General features: G+C 38.1%; 1 protein-coding gene across 8 annotated transcripts in view; it reads right to left on the reverse strand.

Moving 5' to 3' along the window:
- The window catches only part of SPHKAP (SPHK1 interactor, AKAP domain containing), a 194,964-nt gene that overhangs the window by 141,860 nt on the left and 35,465 nt on the right, over positions 1-17,639 (reverse strand). For 7 of the 8 annotated variants that reach the window (XM_009183245.4, XM_009183248.4, XM_009183247.4 and 4 more), the window contains one exon: positions 2,976-3,081. In XM_009183245.4, coding sequence (XP_009181509.2) covers positions 2,976-3,081 — 106 coding nt within the window. Of the gene's footprint in view, positions 1-2,975; positions 3,082-5,974; positions 6,062-17,639 lie in introns of those variants that run through there. The other variant, XM_009183249.4, reaches the window with a different exon arrangement.

The raw sequence follows: 17,639 nt of genomic DNA on the forward strand, positions 1-17,639 counted from the left end.
CAGTAAATGAGCATTGGCCGTCACTTGAGGTTACCAACTTCATTAGCCTCTAACAAGATGGCTTTTCCTTGGAGCTGTCGGAGCGCACGCATTTGCTGATTAAGTTCATCATCTTATTTGGGTGCAGTTCATGGCTTCCAAAACAATTACCATAGTAACGTCGAAGACCGCTGGTAACAGATCACCACAACAGATATAATAATGAAAAGTTTGAAATACTGAGAGAATTACCAAAATGTGACACAGCGTCACTAAGGGAGCATGTTCTGTTGGAAAAGTGGCACCAATGGACTTGCTGGATGCAAGATTGACACAAACCTTCATTTTGTAAAAGATGCAGTACCTGCTGAGTCCAATAATGTGAAGTAGAGTAAAACAAGGCATGTCTGTTGTTATCTTGCATAATAGTTTAACTTATGAATTATTACTTGACTTTTTACAAGAGAAACCAGTATTATATCCCAAACCATGCTGTGAATTCATTAAGGGTGAGGGTCATTTATGACCTATCTTTGTATTTCTCCCCAAGATCTAACAGAGTTTTGAATGTATTTAGGTTGGGCCATACAAAATTGCCTATATTTGATCATTTGTGATCTGTAAAAAAGACAATTTAATATGTTCAATTTCCCAATAGTTATTCTAGAAATAATTGTGAAATGAGTCAGATTATGTTAAAATTTTACATTCTTATTTGTAAACGTATGCATTGATGTATACATTACACATTTATACATATGTATACACATGCAAATATATATGCTAATGAAGTCATTTAGAATTAAAGATTAGCTTTATTTTTATTTTTTTATTTTTTGAGACAAAGTGTTGCTCTGCTGCCCAGGCTGGAGTGCAGTGGCATGATCTTGGCTCACTACAACCTCTGCCTCCCGGGTTCAAGCAATTCTCTTCTCAGCCTCCCGAGTAGCTGGGACTACAGGCACCTGCCACCACACCCAGCTAACTTTTGTATTTTAGTAGAGTTGGGGTTTCACCATATTGGTGAGGCTGGTCTCGAATTCCTGACCTCAGGTGATCCATCCGCCTCCGACTCCCAAAGTGCTGGGATTATAGGCGTGAGCCACCACGCCCAGCACCAGTTTTAATTTTTTGAGTAGACATCCAGGTCCAAACAGCCCTTTCAGTTCAGTAGCTTCTAGATGGGATTTTTTTTTTTTAAAGAAATAAATGTGACCACCTTTTTTCCAGGGAAATAACTGTAGCTGAGATAACAGATCATAAATCCCGAACTCTCTAGGAATGGTAATACCTACACGGAATTCTTTTCCGTGACTGTATGCTTGCTGACAATATTCTTCTGTAGAGTAATATTAGTGATAGAGATCTTTATTTTGAGTGCATGAAGTGTGCCAGGCACTGCTGTAAACATTTCACATCAATTAATTCATTGAGTCCTCGCTTCAGTCTTGTAAAATAGATAATACTATTTTCTTCATTTTTCACATGAGGAAATTGAGACATGAAGTAAAGTCATTTGCTCAAGATCACACAAGTAATGATAGAACTGGCTGTTAAATTCAGGCAGCCTGGATTCAATTCTTCTTTTAAATACCACACAACCTTGTATCAATAAACATATATGTATTTTAAAAAATTAGAATAAGCTAAAAGTTATTTAGCCCTGTAAAAGGTACAGATTATGATGAAGCATTTACAATTTGGAGTTACAGAGTTCGACAGAGTATACCTAAGGCTTGGAGACCTGTTTTATAAATCGATTTATAAACTATTAGCTCTTTTATGAATAACTTGAAATCATTTTGAATTATAGTGCATTAGTTTCCTTCATCAAAAAGGGGAATTTATAGCACCAGTTCCTTTGCAGGAATTTATAAGAGGAGAAAGAATAATAGATCATACAACATGTGCTAATAAGAATCCTTAATTAATTAGAAAGTTTTTTCAGATTCTGTTATGAATGAATGTATGGAAATACTTTTGTAAAATTATGTTTAATGTTACCTTTCTGTAATAAGTATATTTTTAGTACAGATATTTGTTCATTTCTCTAATACTTGAAAACTAAAAACTTATACAAAAGTCACACAAGCAGAGAATTATTAAGGCTGCTTAACTGGGTGTGTATATATATATACAGACATACATATATGTGTATATATATGCATATATATAATGTATATCACATATATACACAATACATACACATAAACAATATGCTTAGTAACAGAATTTGTGTTAATTTACATCTATAAGTTTTTATAATTTAATGTTTTTGCGATAAATGAAATAACTCAGTGTGACTGCTTCTGAATTGGGATGAGAAGAAACATATACTACCCTGGAATTCAGCATCAAATAGTGACAAAAGCATTAGATGGGGAACCAGGATCGTGGGCATTTTACTTCAAGCTTTGGGGCCTTAGTGCTGATTGGCTGGAAAAATGAGGTAGTCAGGTTCTATGATTTTATGTTGTTCAAGGGTTCTTGCAACTATCTTAGAGCATAATTTTTTTTATCAGCTCTTAAGTCTATGTTCTAGAAAATACAATTCTGTTTTTCTTAGTAAAATAATCCCAGCATACCTTTTGTTTTATGGAAATATCAAAAGCAAAACAGCCCTAAAATTTTCTTAGATACAGACTTAGTAACTTAATATAATATGTTGACTCATTCAAAACCCATGAACATTTTTCTGAAAGGAGATGCAAGAAACTGTTACTCATGGCTAAGTTTAAGAAGAAGTACCGGCGAAAAGTCTTGGGTTGATGTAGTATGGCAGTGGAGGCTTGTAATTTTCTGTGCTTGAATTTTCTCATCATTTCCATAAGTTAAAATTTTAATGTTATCAAGGCTTACTTGGGAAAGCTAACCATGGATCATTTTGTTGTTTGTTTTTATTGTTGTTCCTACTTTAGGAAGAGAGCTTAAAATTTCCAGTTAAATGAGTGTTCAAGTTCAACAGTCAAGAAGAAAGTGGTGTAAGCCAAGGTTACCTTCTTGCAGGCAGTGATGGAGTTCCCCGGGCCGCCTCCTGAGCTGCCACAGCCTCTGCCCTGCTGCGGTCCCAAAACGTCATACATCCGTGATGACTCCAAGTTGCTGTTTGTGACCCAAAACACAAAAACACATTCCAGTGAGTCATCTCTATATTTAGAAATAAAGAATAAATCACAACGTGGTGTATCAAAAATCATCCTTGCAGATTGCATTAAACACTGCAAATCCCATTGCTGAAATGGATATTTCTTTGTTGCATACACTTTTATAATTGGTGGAACCACTATAGATGATCCTATTGTGACCATAAAACTGCAACCCAATGCCTTCCACAGTGCTTTGAGGGACATAATTGCATCTGTCTGACTACTAGCCTTGTTAGCATCTTTTTTTAAGCAAGCAGTTATAAAACCCAAATACATTTTTCTCAATTGTCACATTAATCCAGCTCTGAAAACACCAACACATAACAAATACTCATTTTATTTTTTAAAGTGGAGGTAAAATATAATTTTAATTTGGACTCAGTATAATGCCATTAAAAAAAAAGTGTGAACTTTAGAAAATGCAAGTCATCTCTTTATCATCTCTGTGGCTGGAGAGAGCTCCTCAAATTCTCTATCTCCAAAAGTATAGACTTACACCCCCTGCCCCCTTGCCAGCTCTGTCAAATCTTGATGGGCTTGACTACACACAGAGTTGTATTAATATTTTTAAAATATTTAAAATTGACCGAGCACAGTGGCTCACGCCTGTAAACCCAGCACTTTGGGAAGCTGAGGCAGGCGGATCATTTGAGATCAGGAGTTTGAGACCTGCCTGGCCAATACAGTGAAACCCTGTTGCTACTAAAAATACAAAAAAATTAGCCAGGTGTGGTGGCATGTGCCTGTAATCCCAGCTACTCAGGAGGCTGAGGTATGAGAATCATTTGAACCTGGGTGGCGGAGGTCTCTGTGAGCTGAGATCATGCTACTGCACTCCAGCCTGAGTGACAGAGTGAGACCCTGTCTCAAAACAATGCTGGGTGTGGTGGCTCACACCTGTAATCCCGGAACTTTGGGAGGCTGAGGTGGGTGGATTGACTGAGCTCAGGAGTTTGAGACCAGCCTGGGCGACACAGTGAAACCCCATCTCTCTTAAAATACAAAAAATTAGCCGGGCTTGGTGGTGCACACCTGTAGTCCCAGCTACTTGGGAGGCTGAGGCAGGAGAAGAGCTTGAACCCAAGAGGTGGAGGTTGTAGTGAGCCAAGATGGTGCCATTGTACTCCAGCCTGGGCAAGAGAGTGAGACTCTGTCTCAAAAAACAAAAAACAAAAAACAAACAAAATAAATAAATAAAAAATAAAAAAATAAAAAATTGCTTCTATGTTTTCAAGATGTGATAAAAATGAAAATTATCAAATTTTTAAAATAATATGACTAGAAACTCAAAATTGAACCTCATTTAAATATAAAAACTCTCTAAATGTTATATGTATTTCTAAATATTTTTCTTCTGAAAATATAATAATTTGGACTTTTAAAATGTACTGATAGCTTAAGTCTATATGTTTAATTTTTGTTGTTGTTGTCCACACAGAACAATGCACAATTCATTAACATATACTTTTGGAATACGATCTGATAGTTCTATATAAAATTTTCAGTGCAAAAGGTAGATGTTTTCTCTTAAAACAAGTGCCAAATAAAAGATCAGTTAAACAAACAATTTATTTCTAACTAACCTATAACTCTCATGTTTCAAGCACTAAATTAATCAATTTTCAATTAGCCATAAGTCAAACAGGGCATTAGTGTAGTCTTTTGGCATTTCCATTATTATGGAATGACATTTAAAAAATGACTACTGACTGTGCTGTGTAACAAATCATAGATTCAGGCAAAATCTGCACAGAGTAATTAAAATAAAATCTGTTTTCTTAGAATTTTTAATATATTACTTTTTGAGCAATTGTCACTTGAGGGCTAGAGTGAACCTAATGTACGTGAAAGGATAACATCCATATTACCTTTGCTTAGCTGAGGAAAGATAAAGAAAGGAAGGAAAGAAAGAAGGAAGGGAGGAAGGAAGGAAAGAAAAAGAGAAAGAGAGAAAGAAGAAAAAAGGAAGGAAGGAAGAAACAGAGAGAAAGAAAGAGAGAGAGGGAGAGAGGGAGAAGAGGAAGGAAGAGAAAGGAAGGAAGGAGGGAGGGAGAAAGATGGAAGGAGGGAGGGAGAGAGAAAAAAAAGGAAGAAAGGAAGGAAGGAAGGGAAGGAAGGAGGGAGGGAGGAAGGAAGTGAGAAAGGGAGGAAGGAAGGAAGGAAAGAAAGAAAGAAGGAAAGAAAGAGAGGAAGAAAACAAGAAAAAGAAATTAGCTGCATTTCCTGGCTGCCAATCCTGATCTATTCTGCCACGTAGCCTTTCTGAGTCTTAGTCTCATCATTTATAAATGACATGTTTGGACTAAAGTCTGTGGTTCCCTCACAGCTCTGGAAGTCACCTGGCAAAATATCAGAGATGACCGAGTTTTCAGCCCCTGTCTTTACATGTTTCCTACAATGTGGGCCTATAACTTTTTAGGCTGCCATTTACTTCAAACCCAAGGGACATCTCTCTGAATGCTTTCTTGTCCACAGGACAGTTTGGCTTTTACCAAAAGGCCAAACGGCTATTACTGTTAGGTTCCAAATAGTTTACATGTGGAAGAGAAGGCCATGCACCAAGCTAATTTTGATCTATAAAAACTTGACTTCTAAGTCAAGTTATATGACTCCTTCTAGGAGCCAGCCAAGGCCCTGTGTGCAGTTCAGGGAGACAGGATATAGGGTCCCACAGCTCTGTGTCCTGTTGCTACTGTGTCCTCCAGGCAGCTTTGATGGGCTAGTAGATCCATTCCATGCAGGCCATCCCTGGACTTACTCCCAGTGCTAAGACATCTGCTATGATTTTTAGAGGCTAGAGACGGCAGAAGTAGGAAATGGGCAAAGGGAGAAGTAAGGCTGACACAGACCTCAGGCTGCTCCTTTCAGATATGAAACATTGTAGAAATATCACTTTGAGTCCGGGCGCAGTGGCTCACACCTGTAATTCCAGCACTTTGGGAGGCCGAGGCGGGCAGATCACCTGAGATCGGGAATTCAAGACCAGCCTGACCAACATGGAGAAACCCGTCTCTACTAAAAATGCAAAATTAGCTGGGCGTGGTGGTGTATGCCTGTAACCCAGCTACTCAGGAGGCTGAGGCAGGAGAATCGCTTCAATCTGGGAGGCAGAGGTTGTGGTGGGCCGAGATCGCGCCATTGCTCTCCAGCCTGGGCAACAAGAGCAAAACTCCGTCTCAAAAACAAAAAACAAAACAAAACAAAACAAACAAACAAACAAAAAGCAAAAAAGCACTTCAACAACCTCTGGTCACTCTGGAAGGAAATCACATCTAACTTGCGCAGAGATGGTTAGGTCCAAATTTGGGGTAATGTAAAAATAGAGAAAACTAAAAGGTCAGCCTTGAAAATTACATATTTGCCCATAAAGCACTTTTATTTATAGCCTTAGATAGACAACCTGCTACAGTACTTTTTATGCACTCAAAAGTTTAAGAACTGCTGAGCTCATCTAATAGGAGGAAGTAATGACAAGTCTACCCACAGATATCTTGGTATGAAAGTTTTTCTGCCTCTAAGATGACTGTAAAATCCTAGTTGAAAACGAAGGTATGGAAGGGAATTAGAAAGTTTTTTTGCTTGCCTGCAAGGCTGATGCCATTTGTTCTAATGCTAAGCCCGTATAGCATTAACAAATAAATTTAACTATATATATGCACATATATATTTGTTCATTGTTGTGAGTATTAAATGAGGAAGTTGAGTCACATGGTGGGGCAAAAATTAATGCATTACTAGATGACAAGTGTAATGCAACTCCACTGTACCCACATTTAAAGCAAATGCATCTTCTGAAACACATTGTATATCAGTTTAATGATGCCTAATATCAAAGAAAATGTAGGTAGGCAGGCTTATGTTTTAAAGCACCTGATGTGGGTGTGCATTTCCAGTAGGTGACTTTACAACATGGCCCAGTCTGTTCCCATACCTTTTGGATGGAGAGAGAATTTTTAGAGTATTTACAATGATGCTGTCCTTGCTCTTTAGAGAAGGAGAACGTTTGCTGTTACAGGACGAGGCGGAGATGGCAGCGATATGAAACTCATGCCTGTATTAAAATGAGCTGAAATCGACATTAAACGAATTGCTGTCAAGAGACAGGACAGCTTTATAACTTGCTCCTAATGGGTAAGGCGGCAAATTCTTCCCTGGGACATTTTCCTTTGATTTTGACAAGTGTTGACAATATTTATTAAGCGTGACCTTTCAAACTGGTTTCATGCTGAAACTGTTAAGTGTGTTTCAATGAGGATGTAGATAAAGATGGGAAAGAAGGTATGAAGCTGAATTTGAACTAGCGATGTTAAACCAGATTTCTATAGAGCAGCTTTCTTTATAGAACAATCTCATATATTAATAAATGAGATGCTATGTTGCCACTGTATTGCTACCACTGCAGTGACTCATGCAATATGAATAAGTAGGTCACATCAATAGTGAAAACAGCCTAGGGAATATCCAGTTATTTCCCTAGAGAGAGTCGTATCCAGTTACTGGAAACTGAGTTGTCCATACATTGCGTTGCAGTTTGGTCCATGGACCAGCAGTTTTGGTGTCACTTGGGAGCTTGTTGGACACCCAGAAACTCAGAGCTACTGAATCAGAATCTGCATATTGACATTAAACTCAGGTAATTTATACATCCATTAGAGTCTGAGAAATGCTTATATAACATATTAAATTGAATTCACATTCCATTTGCTTGTGGGACATCATTGTGATACTGAGAAAAATAGATCAGAGTAAAAGAGATTGGGCAAACACAGATAAAGAGGCCCGGGTGTAATATCCTCATGATATTACTTTGGTTAGGAATATTCTGCCTAGTCCTCACCTTCCCTTCTTGGTAAATCCTACTCTATCCTTTGGGTTTTGGCTTATAAATTACCTCTGGCACCTCCCTTCTCCCTTCCCCTTGCCAAGGAGGCCACTTCTCCTCTCCCACGTACCGCCAGTGCCCCACGCACACACAAACACACTTACACTCCTGCCTCGTTCCCACCCACATATTCCCACCCCACTCCAACTCAGGATGTGAGAGAGACACTCCTCTTGTGTATTCCAACAGCACTCTGAGCCGTATCTTGCTTTAGCACTTGTCCAAAAGGCATATAATTTTGTAATATTTGTCTCTTTCCACTTTAGGCTGTATGTTCTAAAAGGGCAGGGGATCACTTAGGACACAGGACAGTGCCAGTCAGTGGGAGATGCCTAACAAGCTCTTACTGAGGTTGTTTGTTCTTATCTTTCTGGGCATCCTGATCAACCTCAAAAGATTAGGCACAAACAAGCGTTTGAATTTAATGCTAAATTTTCTGCAGTACTGACAGATGGTGAGATAAGCCACATCTGAGAAGATAATTTAAAGAATTTCCCAGGATAGTTCTAATGAAAAGAGATTCTCCTGTTATGCTTGCTAAAATGTCAAGTAAACACAGGGTAAAGTTAAACCATTTTAACAGATTTCTGAAAGATAAGATTGGCTCTCGTCTTCTCCCCCCTTAAAGAATCCTCTTGGTAAAATGTAGTAATTATAATTCATTTGATTGTCTCAACCCTATTAGGAATATCTACTCTTGAGCTTTATATGAAATCCTTTAATCCCAACACCAGAAAAAAAGTAAAACTCAGAGCTACCAGAAGAGATCTTGAGCAAGGAATTGAGTTGTTGTCATTAAAATCAATTTAATAACATATGACAACCAAAAATTGAGAGGATTTTAAAATATTCAAACAGATTTTAAACAGTTCAAAATGAAAATTCTCTCAAGTGAATGTTCTTATTTTACCCTCATCCAAAGTAATTTACCTGTTACATGAAGCCCAGAGGTTTAGGTCAATTTTTCAAAAACTGACTTGTTTAAAACATCACGTGAGGGGTTAGTGTCTTCTATATTCCTCTTCTATCCAATCTTGACAAAGACTCTTCTCTTAACCAAACTTTACTCAAGCTGCTTTGAGACATCTTTTCAGCTAGGCCTGGATCTTGGCCTCTGAGTCAGTTGTAGAGAAGAATCCTGCTATGACTTAGACTTGGATGTTTAGAAAGAATTCTCACATCCAAATATCTGATCAACGTCCTCATCTGCTCACTTTTGAGAACAAAGTCCTTGGCCTGTCTACTAAGCAGCCTGTTAGGACAGTTTAGCAAAAATCCCCCACTGTGTGGTTTTTTTTTTTTTTTTTTTTTGGAGACAGAGTCTCACTCTGTCGCCCAGGCTGGAGTTCAGTGGCGTGATCTCTGCTCACTGCAATCTCCGCCTCTTAGGTTCAAGTGATTCTCCTGTCCTACAGGCACACACCACTATGTCCGGCTAATTTTTTTTTTTTTGTATTTTTAGTAGAGACAGGGTTTCTCCATGTTGGTCAGGCTGGTCTCGAACTCCTGACCTTGTGATCCAACCACCTCGGCCTCCCAAAGTGCTGGGATTACAAGCGTGAGCCACAGCTCCTGGCCAGAATCCCCTACTGTTGACATCCCCTCTTAGTAATTTTCTGTCTACTCACCCCTTCACTCTGCCTGTGGGGTGTAAATACCCACTAATCCCTGCTGTGTTAGGAGTTAACCTCGGTTCTGCACTGACAGCTCTCTCTCCTACTCCAATAGCTTGCATAAAATCTGTTTTACCAATTTAAATATGCATCCAGTGCAAAATTTTTCATTTACTGCTGTGCACATGTTTCTGGTTTCATCTCCTAGATAAGAAGTTTATGTTTTTTCCTTTCTTTCCTAGGTGGGACATATCATGTCATTCATTCAAATTAAATATGTCACCAACTCTTTGGTAGCTGAAAGACCTACAAAATCATCATTTATTCTGTAGGATTTTAGAAAATGTGTCATAGGAAACCATTATCAAACCTTGAAAATATTTAGAAGCTATCATTGTATGTCCTGTTTCAATACTTAAAGGTGGCTCCATAGCTGGAAAACAAATCCCAGACTTCTTAATCTCCTAGACCAGTAAAATAAAAATAACCAAGGCAGTAATGATGTTATAAAGGGCCCAGCCTTTTATTTTCCCAAATAAATTTCAAGAAAACCCTTTATATTTCTGTTTTAACCATGATTCTTCAAATAAAGGGCTTTGTAACAGTGTAGCAAGAAACTGTGATATATTATCCAGGAATGATTATCCAGGATTTCTTTTCAAGAAAAGATGGGTGAGAAAATTTTATTACAGTTTTTGTCTTCAGATTGGTGAAAATGTTGTTGCAGACCTGAGCGTGGGTTTCACTTTTTGAGGTATTGGTAAGTGGCAATAAACAAAATATAAACAGGTCATTCATGACTAATCATAAAACAAGTGTCCCATTCTTAGAAGAAAGAATGGCTTCAAATTTAACTATCCTCTAGTTCAGTCTTGATTATTAAAAGAAGATGAAAAACAAAGACAGTATTTAGTATTGTTATTTCATTTGCAATGTAATTTGTAAAAACCAACAGCAGATAAATTCCCTATTTTCAGTTCTGAAATCTTTTCTCAACAATAGCCAGTATAATGTTTTCTCTAAAACATTATGTTGAATATTGTTCAATTAATACTTTTTAAATTTAGGCAACGCTGTCTATCAGATATATGCAGTAAAATGTGAAATCTCTTCTTAAACAGCTACTATATAAAATATCTGGATTATAGCAGAAAAGGCAATCAAATGGTAAACTTCCTAATGGAAGAAAACAGCTGTACTTCCAAACAGAATGTTATTGGAGATCATATAACAATACAAATAACACCTACTGAACAATCTGTGCTTTGTAAATTGATATATTATCTCTCATTAAGGAGACAATAACAAGTTATTTCCTATGGTTTGATCACTACTGTACAGATTTACTAGTTTTATATCTTTAAAAGCTGTTCCGCAATCTCAGGCATTCCCAAGACCCCAACTATAATCCCTCATTCTGAAAAAGGATCAATCAAGTGAGCATGATGACTTAGCCTTTTTCTCTTTTCTCTTTCATTTTTTAATGAAGGCTATGGGGGAATTTTTTCAAAATGTGTGTCCTACAAATAATGTGTATAAAAACATTATTTTAATGTAAGATAGAAAGTACACATTCCTGCTGCTAAGTTAATTTTGCATGAATATGTGCATATTTATACATGAATACCACTAGATGGTTACTATAGAAATATTTATCCCTAGAGTTCTTTATTTCCTTCCTTCTTTCCTTCCTTCTTTCCTTCCTTCCTTCCTCCCCCCTTCCCTTCCCTGCCCTCCCCTCCCCTCTCGTCCCCTCCCCTCCCCTCCCCTTCCCTTCCCTTCCCTTCCCTTCCCTTCTTTCTTTCTTTTGAGACAGAGTCTCACTCTTTTGCCTAGGCTGGAGTGCAGTGGCGTGACCTCAGCTCACTACAACCTCCACCTCCTGGGTTCAAGCGATTCTCCTGACTCAGCCTACCAAGTAGCTGAAATCATAGGCACCCACCACCATGGCCGGCTAATTTTCGGATTTTGTATTGAAACATGGGTTTTCACCATGTTGGCCAGGCTAGTCTCAATCCCCTGACCTCAGGTGATGCGCCCGCCTCGGCCTCTCAAAGTGTTGGGATTATAGGCATGAGCCACTGCACCCAGCCTAGGGTTATTTATTTCTTAAAAAAAAAAAAAAAGGTATCTATTTTTCAGATAGTCAAAGCACACTATGTGTATCACTGCATTCTGCTAAATCTAGACTGTAGTTCAGGTACATTCAGAATGTATGTTACCATACTTGCTTCATATTCCTGTGTTCTTCCATCAAACCACTTGGGCAAGTGCCTCACTCTGATATATAATCTTCTTTATACTACTTCTAACAGAATTTACTCTCATTTAATGCATAGCAGGTACTGAGCACTCTAGAGTGTGCTTTACATACTAATTTTATTATATCCATTTTATAGAGGAGAAACGGAGGATTGATGAGGTTAACATGTAATCCAAGTGATATAGTTTTGATGTGTGTCCCCTCCCAAATCTCATGTTGAATTATAATCCCCAGTATTGGAAGTGAGGCATGGTGGGAAGTGATTGGATCATGGGGGTGGATTTCTCATGAATGGCTTAGCACCATTTCCTTGGTGCCGTCCTTGCAATAGTGAGTGACTTCTCCTGAGACCTGGCTGTTTAAAAGTGGGTGGCACCTCCCTCTCGCTCTCTTCTGCTTTTGCCATGTGACATGCCCACTCCCTCTTTGTCTCCCATCATGATCGTAAGCTTCCAGAGGCCTTCCCAGAAGCAGATGCCAGTGTAATGCTTCTTGTACAGCCTGCAGAACCATGAGCCAATTAAACCTCTCTTCTGATAAATTTCCCAGTCTCAGGTATTTCTTTATAGCAAAAGAACAGCCTAATACGACAAGATTATATTGCTGCCAAATAACAGATCTAAGATTTCAGTTGCTGCTGTCAACACCATGTTATTTTCCACTGTGATCTCTAACACTCCTTTTAATTCTTTGCTTCTGTGACCATGTCATCTAAATGAGTCTAAATAAAGCCAGTTCCTAGTGTATTGGCATTCAAGAATCTAAGGGCAAGTTCTATTTCTACTAGTTACTTGAGAGATGGAGTTGGCTCTGTCACTCAACCCGCTCTAAACCTTAGTTTTCTCACCTGTAAAATGCAGATGATAACAGAAGCTTTGTCATGAGACTGTTATGGTGGTTTATGGTGTTATTTCCTGTAAAGGAGTCACGTAGCACCTAGCACAGGTAAGCACTTAATACGAAACTGAGAAATAATACCACATTAAGCCCTGTAAATCTATTTACTCTTAAGAGTCTCCTTGATAGGTTTTCAGCACATTTTGGTATTCAACATTAATATATGCACATTTTTGAATGGATTGCATATTTATTATAGTGACACTTTTCTTAGAACTAGGATTCCAAAATATATACAATGAGAAATTTCTATTCTTCTGCTGACTCTTAACTATTATCGTTATATTATAAAATGAAGAATAACAAAGGCTTTTTTTTAAAAATCCAAGACAACACAGCATTTAATCAATTATTCTAACACTATACAAATATGCAACCTGTTCATGCGAAGTTGTATATCAATTATCATGGGAAAATATTGAGATCATTAAAGCAAAGCTCTAAAGCTTACAGAAGACGAATCTGATATTAGTGAAAAACATGAATTGAAAGTGTTTCTAGAGAAAAGTAGTTGTATTGCTAACATGTTAGTTTTATTGGCAAAAAATTAATGATTACATTAAAAATACATAATAACTATTTGTATTTCATGTATTTTTTTCTTTTGCTGTTTGCCTTCTTAATTTGATTGGCAAATTCTTCCTTCTACGGATTCCAGGAGTTACAGCTCCGTGGAGGCTCTGCTTCCCTTATCACAAACACCGCCAAATGGAACTGAATTAAGGAAATGTTACTGAAGGTTGGACATGGAACGGGACTCTGGCTTGAGACGTTCACGTCGATCATTTACATTTAAAGGTAGTCATATGAAAATGGTATGATGGGCTGGGCGCAGTGGCTCACGCCTGTAATCCCAGCACTTTGGGAGGCAGAGGCGGGCGGATCATGAGGTCAGGAGATTGAAACCATCCTGGCTAATACAGTGAAACCCCGTCTCTACTAAAATATACAAAAAAAAAAAAAAAAAAAAATAGCCAGGCGTGGTGGTGGGTGCCTGTAGTCCCAGCTACTCGGGAGGCTGAAGCAGGAGAATGGCATGAACCCCGGAGGCAGAGTTTGCAGTGAGCCGAGATCGCCGCACTGCACTCCAGCCTGGCAACAGAGCAATACTCTGTCTCAAACAAAACAAAACAAAACAAAAAACAAAAAACAAAAATAGTATAATGAAGTGAAGGGGAGTAAAAGAGGAGCGAGAAGAAACGTAGTTGCATGTGGAGAGCATGCGTGTACACCATTCTGATGTGCAGGGACTGCTTTGCAGAGCGTACATTTTAAGAAATCTTTGTTGATAAATAAGTGAAGGAATGAATTTTGTTGCTCTCTGAAATTAAGAAAACATATAGTATTCTGTTAATCAAAACAACGTTACTGGAATATTACGCAGCCATAAAAAAGAATAAGATCATGTTTTTTGTGGGAACATGGATGGAGCTGGAGGCTATTAACCTTAGCAAACTAACGCAGGAACAGAAAACCAAATACTGCATCTTAGCACTTGTAAGTGGGAGCTAAATGACAAGAACATATGGACACCTAGATGAGGACAACACACACTGGGGCATTTTGGAGGGTGGAGGGTGGGAGGAGGGAGAGGACAAGGAAAGATAGCCACTGAGTACTGCGCTTAATATCTGAGTGATGAAATAATCTGTACAACAAGCCTCTGAGTTTATCTACATAACAAACCTAACTTAATTTTAGGTTAGGTGCCCCCTAATCTAAAATAAAAGTTAAAAAAAGAGTGTTGCTTTGCATTTTGCTTCTGGGAGTGCACATTCATATGACATTTTTTAAAACAACCTGTCCATACTTTCCACAACTCTTATCCATGCATGCCTGTTCGTCAGCAATGCTTTCCATGAGGAATCTATTTTAGATGATAGACACCAAACGAAAGACTTACACACTGAGATATTCAATTCATTATTCTAAATAGAAAAAAACCTAAAAATTAGAAATACATTCCCCAATAAGTACATTGATAAGGTTAGTATGCAGACATGAAGATGATGCCTCTTTGCCCTAAAAAATGTCATGGGAAAATGTTCCCATGTTAAATGAACACAGTTGAGTGCAAAATATTACACTGTGTAGCTATTGACATGGGTGTATTATTTTAAAATAAAAGACTGGGCCAGGTGCCGTGGTTCATGCCTATAATCTCAGTGCTTTGGGAGGCCAAGGCAGGAGGATAGCTTGAGGCCAGGAGTTCAAGACCAGCCTGGGCAACATAATGAGGCCCTGCCTCCATGAATAAAAATATATACATATTAAATATATGTACATATTAAATATGTACACACACACATACACACACACACACACACACATATATATACACACACACAAACACATACACACAAAAGCTGGGCCTCATGGCGTGGTCCCAGCTACTCTGAGGCAGAGGCGTGAGGATTACATGAGCCCAGTAGTTTGAGGCTGCAGTGAGCCATGATTGTACTACTGCACCCCAACCTGGGCAACAGGACTGGACCCAGTCTCTAAAATGATAATAATGATGATAAAAATATAAGTCCATTCAGGTCATTTCTATTTTTTTTCAAAAACTTTTTTTTAATTTTTAATTTTTTTATTATTTTTATTTTTGAGATGGAGTGTCACTCTGTCACCCAGGCTGGAGTGCAGTGGCACGATCTCGGTTCACTGCAACCTCTACCTCCCAGGTTCAAGCAATTCTCCTGTGTCAGCCTCCCGAGTAGCTGGGATTACAGGTGCCCACCACCACGCCTGGCTAATTTTTTTTTTTTTTTTTTTTGTGGAGACAGGGATTTCACCATGTTGGCCAGGCTAATCTCGAACTCCTGACCTCAGGTGATCTGCCCAACTCAGCCTCGCAAAGTGCTGGGATTACAGGCGTGAGCCACCATGCCCGGCCAATTAGGTCATTTCTGTTCTTAAGAACTTGCAGAAGTCTGCATTTCACTTCAAGTAAAATTGTAAGTCCTTGCCATGGACTACCAAGTCCCGCATGCATGAACCCTCTGTTACCTCTGTGACTTTGTCTTTTTGCCTTCTCCCTCTATCAAATCACTCTGGCCACTCTGGCCTTTTCGCTGTTCCTAAAACAGGCCAGGCACAGCTGCTGTCTTAGGGCCTTCCCTAACAGTTGCCTCGGCTGGAAATGCTCTGTGCCTTCAGATCTGCACATCTCACTTCATTATTTCTTTCAGGTCTTCCTCAACTGTCACCTTCTCAGTGAGACTTCCTCTGACTTCCTGAACTAGAATTGCCACGCAGTCCTCTTTGTCTCTGTTTGCCCGGTCTCTCCTACCCTGATCTATTTTTCTCAGTATCAGTATGATGTTCCAATGTTCTATAGAATGTATTGGTTTACTGTGTTTATTATTTATTTTATGTGTCTCTCTTTGTCTGCTCCCACCCCTGTGCCCTACAGATTATAAATTTCATGAATAAATTTATCTTTTTTGGTTTTCCACGTTGTAGTTCCAGTCCAAGAATAATGCCTGGCATATCGTAGATGCTCAGGGATTGTTTGTTGAATCAATGAGTTCATTGAAACAAATACATACGTAGTTTCATATACATAGAAATATGAAAATATTAATGGCAGCTATCTTTGGATAATGTAGCTATCTGTGATTTTTTTTTTGTCCCTTTCTATATTTTTTATATTTTTAATATATATTATTTTGTGACTGGGAAAGCTTCTTTATTTTAAAATGGGTGATATAAAGATATTTCAAAATCTAGTGCCTATAAACAAATAGGCATGTGAAATGAAGAAACAGGAAATGTGAAATTCTATTACACTTAAGAGTTCCGAGGAAATTTTCTGATTATTAAATAATGTTTTCCTTTCAAATCAAATGAAATTTTCAATCTTAATACATAGGTTACGGCTTTGACGATGACTTGTCATGGGCCCCACCAAAGATAACAGATAATTTAGCTGCCACAGTAAAGGGGACTGATGTAATTGGAAAAAGAACCAGTAAAGCCAGCACACACTGCCTTAAAGCCAAAGATAACTTCCCATGGCAAAAGCTTTAGTCCTGCCTGAGAAGGATCCTTTATCACAGATAATTGTTTATGAGTCTATATCTTGCTTCCCCCATGTCTCTGGGGGATGAGGCTGTCAAATGATTTCTAGTTGTATATGCAGATAGGTGGTGAAATGAAATCAAACTTGGACAATCCTAAGGAGCACTTCACTGATTCTGGATAATGAGACTTAAACCAAGAGAAAAACCTCTTGGAGTCGGCTGGATAGAGTTTCTGACACAGTTTAAAACAACAACATCATCACACCACAAAAACGAATGCTCTTAAAAGCAGTATCTTCTAATCTCCTGAAGTGTAAGAATGGCCAATGCTACTGGCTTCATTTTTCTTTAACTATCTTAGTGGACTTCAGGGTTTATTGAACCCTTTATTGGATTTATTATCTCTTTCTATATTTTCTATACATTTAGTATATATTATTGGGAGTATTTAAAAAATATCCAAACCCTGTAGAAAAATTTTTAAAGAAGAACCGAACACTCAGTACATTGAAATGGGATTAAAGAATATTCCTTAAGAAAGGGCTGAGAGGATAAACTTACCCAGACGATTTTGGCTCTCATTTTGGCAGGCATATTAGGATTCAACGAATGGCTCTTCAGAATGTACCTTGAGTTTCTATTAGTACAATTGTAGATTATTTCCACTTAATTTAGGTAACTTAATTCCCATCATGAATGCATTTTCCTTTTAGGACTTTAAAAAGTACAGCTTGTTAGATATTAAAAAATTATAAATAAAAATACAGTAAACTTAAAATAGAGGTAGTTTTATATCAAAAACATTTAGCAATGAGAGTATAAACAGAACTGAGA

The sequence above is a fragment of the Papio anubis genome, chromosome 10 (assembly GCF_008728515.1).
Source record: "Papio anubis isolate 15944 chromosome 10, Panubis1.0, whole genome shotgun sequence".
NCBI classification, from domain to species: Eukaryota; Metazoa; Chordata; class Mammalia; order Primates; family Cercopithecidae; genus Papio; species Papio anubis.